General features: G+C 40.9%; 1 protein-coding gene across 3 annotated transcripts in view; it reads right to left on the bottom strand.

The window, feature by feature from the left end:
* The window catches only part of ift172 (intraflagellar transport 172), a 159,311-nt gene that overhangs the window by 16,021 nt on the left and 130,005 nt on the right, over positions 1–13,285 (bottom strand). For 2 of the 3 annotated variants that reach the window (XM_070885161.1, XM_070885163.1), the window contains 7 exons: positions 11,704–11,813; positions 9,668–9,731; positions 8,459–8,545; positions 7,329–7,445; positions 6,411–6,521; positions 1,160–1,279; positions 462–557 (listed from right to left, as the gene is read on the bottom strand). In XM_070885161.1, coding sequence (XP_070741262.1) covers positions 462–557; positions 1,160–1,279; positions 6,411–6,521; positions 7,329–7,445; positions 8,459–8,545; positions 9,668–9,731; positions 11,704–11,813 — 705 coding nt within the window. The remainder of the gene's footprint in view (positions 1–461; positions 558–1,159; positions 1,280–6,410; positions 6,522–7,328; positions 7,446–8,458; positions 8,546–9,667; positions 9,732–11,703; positions 11,814–13,285) is intronic. The other variant, XM_070885162.1, reaches the window with a different exon arrangement.

Here is a 13,285-nt window from a genome sequence, read left to right as displayed (position 1 = left end):
AAAATAACTTGCCTTTATATAGTGCCTTATTATGTTCTCAGGACGTCCCAAAGTACTTTAAAGCCTACAAGATTACTTTTGAGATAAGGTCAGTTATGTACAGTAGGCACAAATGTTCAGCCAAATTTCCCAAAACTAGCCTGAATGCTAAATAAAGTTTATTTGTGGGGGTAAATCAATCTTCATTTTCTTAACCTACAGCTCCTAACTGAATTTAATAGTGACATACCATTACTTTAGTTTGTTGGAAAATTAACAGAATTGAGAAGAAACTAATGGGCTGTTTTTGCTCTAAGAGTATAAGCTTTTCTACAGAATCTGTCATGAGGAATTTTAACATATCTAGTACTTTCCAGCTTTATTTTTAAAACTCATTAACAGCACAGTTGATGTGCAGCAACCCTACAATATACTGATATCTCCATTAAAAGTAAAATCAAAGGTGAAGACAGAATATATACCTTTGCTGTCATGCCAGCCTCATAAAATGCTTTGTCAGCTGGGATGATATCCGTGTGCCGCAGCAAAGAGATGGATAATTTTGCTGCAACCATGTCCTGAAATTAAGAATCGTTTAAAATGTTTAAACATGTAACAGATTAATAGATTTTAAAAAGTCCAATTACTGTAAACATGTCTCTTGCCCAACACAAGTGACCAGACTTTGCCTGTAAACAAAACAATTTTTCATTTGTATTTCATTGTTGAAAACATTGCAATGTTCTGTTTCAGAATACATCAAGAGCATAGAAAATATTAAATTGCCATTCCGAAAAGCAAAAATTGTACCAGACTGATAATTGGATTCTTTGTTAATTTATAAATGCCACTTCTACGATAGATAATGCACTGACAATTGCTAACTTGGTTACAAAGACAGAGAACCCGACCACCTAGGTTCAAAGTGACCTTTCTTACTGAACAATTGCACTGGTACAAGCCAAATTATTTAACAACAAAGTAGCACGTACACAGCACAGTGGAATGCAACATAGCACTGTCTAATAATCCAGTAACTATTTATCACCTTTAACTAATGAAAAGTCACCTTTTAATCAATGTAACAAAAAAGACCAGTCCATCTATGCCAGGATCTAGTGATATGTAAACCGTTGATAGACACTCTATATTAGAGTAGTCAAACTGTACATACGCTTACCAGCTGGTTGACTCCCAGTGACCCTGCACGAGTGGCATAATAGTGTGAAATCAGCAGCATCTGCTCAAACTCTTCATGAGCAGGTGAATTAGCCTCTGAAGATTTAACCAGGTTTTCACACTAGAACATTACAATAAAAAAAAATCCCCAAAATTAAACACTGTATTCATCTACAATGCAAGCCAAGACAGAACAGACTGCAGAATTGCAAATTACACATTACAAACACACTAATAACCAGAGCCATGGAGTAGGTATGGATATAGATTCAAGTCCTGCTCAGTTTCTGATCTAAGCCACAATAAGCTGGGAGACTCCAAGTACAGATGTGCCTCAGAAGGAAACAAGTGGAAATTGGAGGACAGAGTCATGAAGCATAGTCCTTGCTGCATCCTGGCAGCCAACTACTAAATTCACTGCTGCCGGCTTGGGAGTGGGCCCTGCAGCTCTCCTTTGATTGCAGGTGCAAAGCCAGACAGATGGAGCAAATACAAAAACTAAAAAGAAGTTATCCAAGTATCAGTTTTAAGTTTTAAAAATGAAAACTGCGATTTACAGGAACAGAATGCTAAACTAGTGTACAGCTGGAATCTGATAATTTTGAAGTCCTTTTCGACAGGTAAATAAGTTACTCAAAGAAGAACTTTAGAAAATCACTATTTTATAGTGGTGCAAGTACTGATCTCATTTAAATTAAAAAAACTAAATCTGCAGGTGCGATTACATCATCCTACCACTACCCCTTCACTCATCCCACCCATAACCCTCCAATCAATACTCCCACTCGCTCCCTCAAGGGTGGGTGGCAAGTGGCCAGAGGCCCCCTGATCCAAAACCAGTTTCACTCTTCCCCTTCCCCACCTACCCTCTCCTCTCCTACCTGTTTCTGTCAAAGAGGCTTTGTTTGCTTTTAAAATTCAACTTGTTTTTTTTAAATCAAGTTAGAATGAGGAAATAAATTGTCCGTTTGCCTTTCTCTTAATGTATGTCTCTCTCTTCCCTGCTGTCCCACAGATGTTAGAAATTATAATCTTTGTCTCACAGATATACGCTATGAGCATTGCCCTTTTCCAACTATGAACAAAACACAGGTAAGATAATCAGTTGGCTTCAAAATTCAACTTTAAAAAAAAAACTAAAGTAACTTTAAATGAAAACACATTCTTTCTTCCCTTCATTGTCCCTCTCTGACCCCGTCTCTCTTTCTCTCACCCCTCTCATTCTAACCCTAGTCTCTCTCTTTTTCTCTTTCTAATGTTTGTGTGCGTAATTAGAAAGCTGTTATGTTTTCTCATACAAACTGAATTTCACCTCAGTAAAGCTTTTTAAATTTGTCCTCTACCTTTTTAAAAAGTAATTTTGAAAAGCTTTAGTGCCAAAGCTGCTAGAAGCTTAAAAAAAACAATATTCCCTTGATCAGCTGACAGAATAGTACTAACGTATCCTGAGAAATCAGGGGGGCAAAATTCGGGAACATCCCATTTGGGGGCGATAACCTTTGTGAGGCAGGACTTCCTGTGCCCGGCGCAGAAGTCCCGCCCTGTGACCTAAATTGGGATCACCGCCTCGACAGGAAGTGGAATGGAATGCTGGGCACTCCACTTCCTGTCGGGGCCGGCACGGGGGCGCTACCTGGGCGAAAGTCAGAGTGCTACACGGCCTCGCTGCATAGCGCTGACGCGATCCAAGGCCTCTTCCCTTCCTTTAAAGGGGAGGGCACGCTGCGAGCTCTGCAGGGGTTTCAGGGGTCTCCACTAGGCCACCGGGGATGTGGAGTGCCGTGGCCGCAGCCCAGCACCAAAACGGAGTGTTGGGCTGCACCATCGCTGCGACCCCGCGAAAGGCCGCTCCAAGGCTGGGACAGTAAGTTAGCTGAAAACTTAAAATGGCGGCTTGCACCTCCCCTGTAAATTTCACCCTGCGGAGTGCGGTCCGGTTCGTGACCCGCGAGGCTGCTGCTAACATTCTCCCAATGCTTTTAATCACTCAGAACTCTGACTTTCTTCTCAGTTTACAAGATGGTGTCATTAGCGCCTGGTGTACCCGGGGGTGTGACTGCTTTTTGCTGGTGGGTTCCCAGGCGGACGCTAAATCGGGCGATATGGCCGAAAGTTCTGACCGGGGCGCTAGCGCAGCGATGCACGATGATTTACATCATCCAAATGGTGAAAACACCGAGCGGACACTAAGATTTAGTGCCGTCGCAAAACCATTGCCGAAAGTTCCGCCTGGGCGTAAAATCTTGTGCGCCTCATTTTGCGGCAAATAAAATTGTTTATGTGCCCTGTCCAGGTGCTAAACGAGATGCAAATTAGCTGAAAATCCAGCCATGTTTAAACCTATATTTTGCAAGTTGCAAAATTTGAGTTACTGAGGATAAAAATGTCAGAAAGAAAAATTCTGAAAACAATTTTGAGAGAACTGTGAGAACCCAGTGGCCAGATCATATAATCTGGGTTCAGACTGCACATGTTTACATAGGCAAAAAGAATGGGAAAAAGTTGACATTATGGGCCCAAGTTTCCATATGATTTGCGCCTGATTTTTAGGAGCAACTGGTGGAGAACGGACTATCTTAGAAATCGCAATTCTCCACATTTTTTTTTTTTGCAGTTCTAGTGAGGTAGAACAGTTCTAGTTTGGAACAGAATTTTTTCTTCAAAAGGGGGCGTGTCCGGCCACTGACGCCTGATTTCAAAGTTTCCACAGTGTAAACGTACTCCAAACTAAAGTAGAATGGAGCAAGTGAAGATTTTTGTAGAACTGAAAAAACCTGTTCGACACATTAAAAAAATCAGGCGCAGGTTACAAATTAGGCGTCCAGAACGAGGTGGTGGGGGGGAGGGAGGGGGGGGGGGAAGGGAAGTCATTAAATTCTACAATCAATACTTATTTATACTTCTACAAATATTATACAAATAAATCCAACCTGAATAAACATTTATAAGCAAAGAAAAGATTAAATAAACCATCTTCCTACCTGTGTGAAAGTGCTTTAGCCATCGTTCATTCCCGCGGGGGGTGGGGAAGGAGACAGCCGTTTGTTGCCGCGGAGGGGAAGGAGACAGCGGTTTGTTGCTGTGGAGGGGAGGGAGGGGGAGGAGACAGCGGTTTGTTGCCGTGGAGGGGAGGGAGGGGAAGGAGACAGCGGTTTGTTGCTGTGGAGGGGAGGGAGGGGAAGGAGACAGCGGTTTGTTGCCGTGGAGGGGAGGGAGGGGAAGGAGACAGCAGTTTGTTGCCGTGGAGGGGAGGGAGGGGGAGGAAACCGCCATTTGTTGCCGTGGAGGGGAGGGAGGGGAAGGAGACAGCGGTTTGTTGCCGTGGAGGGGAGGGAGGGGGAGGAAACCGCCATTTGTTGCCGTGGAGGGGAGGGAGGGGAAGGAGACAGCGGTTTGTTGCCGTGGAGGGGAGGGAGGGGGAGGAAACCGCCGTTTGTTGCCGTGGAGGGGAGGGAGGGGAAGGAGACAGCGGTTTGTTGCCGCCGCGGAGGGGAGGGAGGGGAAGGAGACAGTGAGAAGGGTAGCCTCAGTACTGATGTGAATGTGCTTTTATTAAAAAATGTTCAAAAATTAAACAGCTACAAAGAACTACAAAAATGGCCAAGTGCCAATGGTTTTTTCACACTGCGCGTGCGCGAACGCTCCAACGCGCATGCGCAGCATTGCCGGCAGGAAAAAAACTAATTTAAATAGTACCCGCCCCCTCCCACTTACAAAATCGGCGCGAGTGTAGGCTCCGCCCCCCTGGGCACCGCGCCAAACAGACAAGGAGCTGCAAAGCGCGGTTTTTTTCTGACGTCGTTTTAGGCGCGAAAAACGGGCGCCCAGCTCGGAGAGGCGCCCGTTTTTTATCCTGTGGAAACTTGGGCCCAAAAAGTGTAACAAAAACGTGAAAACAGAACGTCAGTTGGCAGACAGGAAGAGCATGCAGATGTATACAGGTGCAACATCCCGAATCCGGAACTCCGAAAACCAGAATTGTCTGAAAAACTGACATTTTGCGCATCGGAGATGGAGTCGTTCGGAATCCAGAATTGTCGTTGGAAAACTGGACATTTTGAGGCAGCCAAGATGGCGACATCGGGCAGCGAGAGACGAGGAAACAGGTAAAAAATGCAGTGCCGGGCCGAGGATCGGCGGGAATCAGTGTGCGGAGTGAATCGGCGAGGAATGGAGCATTGGCGGGAATTGGCAAGCGGCGAGGAGCGGAGGATCAGCGAGGAGCGGTGTGAATCAGCAAACAGCGAGGTCTGAAATCCGGCAAAACCCGAAATTCGGTATGGATTTAGTCGAGGATTCCGGATTTCAGATTATTGATTTTCTTATCTGAAATTCAGAAAAACCCAAAAACCGGCACGGACTCGGTCCTGAGGATTCCGGACGTTGTGTGTGTGTGTGTGTGTGTGTGTATTCCTCATTTTTTCCTGCTAAACCAATTTATCCCTCATTGCAGTGGATAATTTGGAGGTGTTGAAACTATCCTTAGCACATATGTCTTACCAACAAAAGTCAAACCGCTAGTGTCGAGAAAATTCTACATATTTTGCAGAACAGCTGTTTGTGGCAACATGCAAACATTCTATTCTAGCACCAGAAAGGAAATCCTCAAAATAATCGCTATAAGTGCGTATAATAAACATCATTGAAAACATGTGTAATTTCTTAAGATCAATGCAGTGTTTGGAGAATATATTATTTTTGTGCATTGGTCACAAGCATGATTTGCATCAAGGTTGAGAATTTTTAATGTTCAACATTCGTGTAATATCAGTACACTAATCAGGAGACTCACCTGGACTCAAGCAATGCAGATATATTTTGTGCAAAAACCATTGCATTTTTCTCCATTTGGTGAGTTTAAAATGATCCTACATTTATACATAGAAAAGATGGCCCTGAATGTCCCATCCTCACATCCCAGAGGAGCATCCTTACTATACCAATGTAACAAGATTGCCTACCCAAGCAAGAATGCAGTATTGATTTTATGCCAAATCTCAGTGTAGTCTTTTGCTCTAGATTCATGTGCGCAGAATACTGATTTAAGACTGCCTAAATTAATTCCATCCAAAACCTTTTCATAGAATTCAGAGACCAGAAATCTTAATTCCATCTGTCTGGATTTCTATCTAGGTCTGAAGGATAAAGAACAATGATGCAGCACTCATTGACATCCAGATCTTGATCATAAGTCTCCATTTGTTTTAATATTTTTTTCCTCATATACATAATTGAGTTTATGCTACACTAACCAGATTGAAGAGTACGTCGCGAAGATCAGCCCATGTCCTGTACGCATCTGCACTATTTATATCTGGCATGTTTATAACATCCGTGAAAATCCGTTTGTATATGTTAAAATTCTGCACAAAAAGGAAAAAGGTAAAGCGAATTACAAAACTAAAACACACAAAGAATGTTCACTTTTTAGGGTCTTCTCATTTTTCAAAGACTGTCATAAGAATGTACAAGATCAGGAAAGGCTATTATGACCCATAGTTTTAAGTACAGGCTGCAAATGAGGAAATTTCATAGGCAAAATACTTGAGACCCTAACTGCCGGCTAGTCCGCTAGCAGAACGTGCAGGCTTGTTGCCCAGGAGGTTCTGCGCGAGGCCCGGTCCATTTTAATGGCCACGACACACTAAGATAGCTTGATAGGGTCTGGCCACCTGAGCTAGGCATTAAAATAGCCGTGGGGTAAGAGAATTAAGTGCACTACTTGAATTTTAACTCCTGTTCCACACGGTTACTGCCTGGCGCAGGGAGTTAAAATTCCTTCTTCTCTTTCTGTACCATATGCTTGGACCTAAAGCTTGATTCATATTTTCTATTACTTAAGCTAATCGCTCCCGATCACTGCTGAATACTACGAATGGTACTATTTAGAGGAAGTTTTGCCATATCACCTCACTTCACAGTGTTTTTTTAAACAATAGCTAGGAACAGTTTGTTAAAAGGAGAAAATTCTATATTATTCATTCATAGACCCACAGCTTTTAAAGTAGAGCCATCACATATTGATATGGGACCTCAAATCCCTAAAAATCTGTTAGATTAGCCAAGTAGAATATTTAACACCATTCATCGTTGTCCAATAACTAGCACCTCACCAAAACACATTTGTGGAAATTTACTATAATTAAATTAATCTCAATTATTTTACCTACTTGTGTATTAGCAGGAGCACCATGTTGAACATACAGATTTAAGGCCTTTTCTGAATGACCTTCTTTGATAAGGTGTGTAACATATAGAGCCACGTACTTGTGGAGAATTTTGTAGTTCTAAAACAGACAGTACAGTTAGTGTAATTTTTACTGTACAGTCACAATTGAAAGCTGAATGTACAAAAACAAAAAGTATTTTACTTATTAGATACAAATATTTGTTTCCAGCACTCCTTAGTCTTTGGCTCCTAATTATGCATGGAATTACGTGGAATTTACAGCACAGAGACAAGCCAATCGGTCCAACTGGTTTATGTAGGTGTTTATATTCCACACAAGCCTGCTTCCACTCCAATGATCTATTCCCATCCTGGCCCCATGTTGGAAAAGTTAAATAGAACAAGTGTCAGTAGGAAGAGTGGCTTCTTGAGGAATAACTTAAAGCTGCTGTAATCATTTTCAATGTCACTTGCAATTTTTATAAAATTATTCTATAATTTTACAGGAAGTACTCTCTTCTGTATCACTTCAAATCGTGTCAACAGCAGGGGGCCCAGGAGAGACCATTTATCAATTCTTTGTGGAATTAAAACATTGCTACCACTATAAAGATTATACCATAATAAAACTTACGCTGGCTTGATTCAGAAAGCCCTCAAAAGGAAGAACAAGCCCTATATCATAAGGCTTTAAATAACAGACGACATTATTATGGAACCACAATGACTCGAGTACATGTCTACCAGTCTGTAAATCAGTTTGGTACAGCATAAACTGGAATCTTTTATTGTGCAGTCTGAGGCTACTCAGAGGTCACCTTGTTTACAGCTTTAAAATGTTCTTCAAACACATAAATTAATGACTATGTGACAAATTTTCCACAAGAATGCACTGTATTGTACATAAAACATTCAATGTGGTGAAGTACTAGTCAATACTATTAAAATGCACCAATTCGATACTTTATAGTTTCTTCAGATTGAAGTTAATTTACACAGAGAATTTATTATATAAAATAAATTTCATAATGTTTAAGAAACATTTCAAGGTGCAAATGGAACATTAGGCACATGGGTGTGAAATTTGGGTCAATAATATAGGAAATACTCAAACAAAAATTTCTGCTCTACCTGCTTATTAGCAGTTTCAATGCATTTTTCCCATTGTCCTCGTTCAACATACATGTCAAGTGCAGCTATCACATCCACTCCAACCAGCTGGAAAAAAATAAGAGTTTAAAATAAAATATGTATGAATTATATGGAGGGACCACCACTCCAAACTGAAAATTAGTAGACTTCATTTCATTTCTAGTCCATGGTCCTAGCCAGAGGGAGTTTACAAAAAGCTTACTTCCCTCACAATCAATCTTAAGGTGCTAATAATATGCTTACTATTAGATCGATCCACAATCTCTTCTTTTTAAAATTAAAATGAGTGTAACTTTCAACAGTGTAACTTTTACAATTTGAGTACCCTTTTAGCTAAGATTTTGGCAAAGTACCCTAATGATTTGGTCCCTTAACAGGCCAGGATCAAATGGAGCTACAGAAGGTTTGCTGTCTTCAATGGTGCTTGATAATAGTGCTGTACCTGAATCTTGCCCACTGTTTCCATACACTTTGTTACAGCATTTGCACTGGCTACAGAACAACACAGGCAGAGGACTTGGAGCAGATCTCTTGCCTATTTACTTTGCCAGGAAATCATACTCTTGGCAGGAAGGTTCACCTACCGGTAGTGGGCATTGTGAAATTTCAGGCTTGCTTAGCATGATTTTGTTATCCATTAATTTTAATGATATCAGCGATTTCTTGATATGTGCTCACAAGAGGCGAGGCTCCTTGCTGGGATCACAATTTTGTAAAATCGGCCCCATGGTGTAAAGAGATTACAAAGGGGAAGGAATTAAAATTTTAAACACTTCCAATATAAATATATTTTTTTCAAATCTCTTCAAGAACATTTTTTTAAACTTCTTTCTCATAAAAAAAGAAAAATTCAAACTTCAGTTTTAACCTCCAAAGCAAACATTGCTCAAGCAAGTAGCCATAAAATAAATATATGCCAAATGTCTAATAATATATTGTTATGTCTTGAATAAAGAATCTGACCAGATACTGTAAGCTTAAAGTATTGTGTGACTGTATTCCTTTATTACAGGTATCCAAAGTGCCTCTCCTGTGAGGCCTCATGTACAGGTGCTCCCAAGGGATTGTGGGATCCCTTTGGGACTCCAGGGGATGAGCTCTCTGGTGATTAAACAAGGTATTTACAGGTTTACATATATAACATATATGTCATGTCAATTTACTACGCAAATCAAATGAAATCCTTACTGAATCCACTTTGCCTTGATTTTTCAAATATTCCTTATAGCGTTGATCAACGTAGTCTTCATATCTAGATAAAATAATGGAGAGCAAGAAAGAAAGCACTTACATTTAAATAGCACCTTTCACATTTTCATGATGTCCCAAAGCTCTTCACAGCTAATGAGTTACCTTGGAAGTGTAGTCACTGTTTTCTATACAAATGCAGCAGCCAATTTACACACAGCACAGTCCCATCAATTACAAATGAGATAAATACCAGAAAATTGGTTTTGGTGGTATTGGTTGAGGGATCAGTTTTGGCCAGAACACAGAGAGAACTCCCATCGGATGTTTTACATCCACCTAAATGAAGGCTTCCCGCGGAGAAATGTCTCCGATCCGCAAAAAATCCATGCCTACCTGGTGCCTCGGGATCCACGGAGACTCGCGCTCCTGAGCCTCTACACGAAGACATGCGTAGAGGTCCATGTACCCCAGGGGCGCAGATGGTTCGTAAGCGCCCCTGTGATCATGTGGATCGGCCCAACCAATGAAATAAGGGGATCCCATTTATGCTTATGAGGATTCCGTATGTACAGAATCCCCATACGCATGAATGGGGTCACATAAAAAACACATTTATATATGAAATACATTTTTAAAAAGACATTTTAAATTAATTAAAATACCATTTGATTAAACATTTAAAACAAAACAAAAACATTTTGAAAAATGTCAACGTTTTAAAGGGGCTAAAAAGAACCTCAACTTATTTTACAGGTGTTTTAAAATTATTTTTGTATTCATTTAAACTCTTACGCTGGTAAACGCAGGCCTTACCAGCGTAAGAATTTCATGGGCATTTGCTGCACAATAGCCCAACTCTCCCCCCCGCATGAATGCACTTTTCCCGGGGATGCGTTGGTTCTGTTAGAATCTCCTTGACAGATCGCAAGTTCCAGGTTTTTGTGCATGCACTTTGTGTGCAAAAACCTGGAACTTGCGGGACCCTTATGTGTGCGTACGCACCCGTAGGCTCCGGAAAATACGGGTCTGTGTGTTCAATTTCTGGAGTGGAGCTTGAACCCATAACCAGAGGCAATAGTTGTACTACTGAGCCAACATTCCATTTTAGCAGTAAAATATATATGGTTGGTAATTTGCTTGCGTTATTTGGCTAAGTCTTAATAAAGCATACATCAATCCTTTCATTTTCAGATGAGTTGAATTCAGTGTTGCATTTCTATGCAGCAATACAAAAATATATTAAAGTTAGAGTTGCTGCATTAAAAAGTTAAAATTTGAAGTAAAAACAAAATGTGTTTTTCTTTTCATTTTATAGCATATGATGTATGAAACGTAATACGCTGGTAACAATTGGAGAGAAAATAACACACTTTTTTGTATGTCCTTGCCCAATTTGAACATAGAAGACATCACTAAGATTTATGGGCCCAACAAGATTTAAAAAAACAGTGGTCATGGAAAGCTAACTGACAGAAGTCCAAGGCCACTGGAAGAAATGGACAATATGATGCAGAATAATTAAGTGCGCTGATTGTTGATCTGAATTATGATCAAACATCATAAACAAATTCAAAAAGCTCAATGTCATCCTTCCAATTGGTATCACAGATCAACGACATGGAGTGTGGTTGTCTGCGTGTCTCCTTAACATCTCCTACTGGTTGAAAAGAGTACAAAATATCTGATGCAAAATGCAATAAATCTGGTACCTCATACTCCACATTATATAAATTAATATAAAAACATTTTTTATAACATTTTTCTTGACAGATCGCAAGACTTAAGTCTTTCTTATTGGGGTGGCTGTGGACTAAAGTATTTAGTGGATGTAATCTTATCTCGGAGCTCAGATAATTAATAAACTAATTAAACTTTGCTGTCATGGGAAAGACTTCTAATTATTCATAGTCAATGGACAGAAAATCTAAGCAATGGTTTATTTCATTATAACAACCTCTTGACGAGATTATTGTCTTGTGATCACTCTAGAGTACTCATTGTGCCGAACATATTGCAATTTAGAAAGCAGTTACCTGGGATCAAGCTCCTTTGCCACACGCTTGGCTTTGTTCCATTCTTCCCCTCCTATGAAACAGTCTATGGCTTCTTTAACAAGATCCATATTAAGGTACAATTCAGCTGCCTGGAAAATCACAGCATTCGAAAATAATTAAATAATAATAAAGACTACTGTCTGAAAAATGGTTCATTAGAAGTTCGTCAATATAACACAGCATAGCACAGAGGATACCACGGAGCTCCCAGTGTGATATCACATTTAAAAAGAGTTGAACCAACTACATAAAATACAAGTGATAAAACTACAAATGCGTTATGTTTGATTAGGTTCACAAGTTGTTTAAATGTAATATTGAACTGGTAGCTATGTGGTATTATATTTATTCCCATTTTTAAACCTTACAATTAAATAAAAATGAAATAAATACAGTACACAGAAAAATAGATGGTAGAATAAACAGCAATTGAGTTGGGTGTGTAGATGTTTCAGAAGGTGCAGTTTTTGCCTCAAAGTTTTTTCACATACAATGAAATCTATGTTAGCGACACCCAAGGGACTTGCATCAGGTGTCCTTTATTTGCAATTGTCCTTATTTTAAAAAGTCATTGTATGTACAGTAAAACTGGATGAACCAAATATCCCGCAACTGGCTGTATCTCCTGCAGCGTTCCTTCTTTTTTTCATCCTCACCTGGGATCTTGCCCAATTCTGGATCCTGCCAGCAGAATGCGATTTCAGTTCATTTTCTGTGTGTTGGGTTTCCTAGTTCATTGCCATCCTAGGGTCCTTTTCCATTGAGGGAGTGATGTCCTGATCCTGGGATCTGCTATGTTGGCAGCCTGCACAGGTAAGGTGGCCACTGTGGGGCCGGAGTGCCTGGCAGATCCCAGTCAAATTGGGCATGGGACTAATGTCCTGCAGATCTCTTTCCAGGATACCCAACCTTCATGCGCCGCAAATACTAATGTTTGACGTGCTGGGGCTGGGTAGGGGGCTGTGAGTAGCTCTCCGCCACCTGACATACTGATGGAGTCAGTCTACGAACTCTGGTTGGAGGTTTGATCACGTGATGATCTGACCACAAGACATTGGATCACATGACTTCTAGAAATATTATTGGATTTACCTTATAAAGGTTGGGTCACCTGTATGAGAATCTTTATTTGTGGTTTCACGCCAGTGGCTGTTGTGTGAGACATCCAAGAACTAGGAGGCCACCCAAGAACAGGGAAGAGGGGAAACCAAGGAAAAGGGAAACCATTTTTTCAATCTCCCCAAGCCTCCAGTCTCCATCTCTGCCATCAAAGCCCAGAGCAATTTCAGCAACCGCCCCACTTGTGCCCCCACCCCCCGGCGTGATTTCAGGCTTCCCTGCTGCGATTTCAGGCGCCCCCCCCCCCCATCCTCATTCCTTCTCCCACCCCGACCAGCAGTTCCCGGCTTTTGTGTAATGGGGATCTCTTTTCCCAACATCTGTAGCAGCAGAGAAATCCCTTTATTCCCATGATAGACCTGTGCAAGCATTCAATCCCAGAGGTCTCTGCCATTGTGCATGTTGGGTAAAGATATCTCTACAAAACCCATTTTTTTCACTC

This window comes from Pristiophorus japonicus, chromosome 7 (assembly GCF_044704955.1).
Source record: "Pristiophorus japonicus isolate sPriJap1 chromosome 7, sPriJap1.hap1, whole genome shotgun sequence".
Classification (NCBI taxonomy): domain Eukaryota; kingdom Metazoa; phylum Chordata; class Chondrichthyes; family Pristiophoridae; genus Pristiophorus; species Pristiophorus japonicus.
The sequence above is the reverse complement of the archived record's forward strand: the minus strand, read 5'-3'. Positions and strand labels throughout refer to the sequence as shown.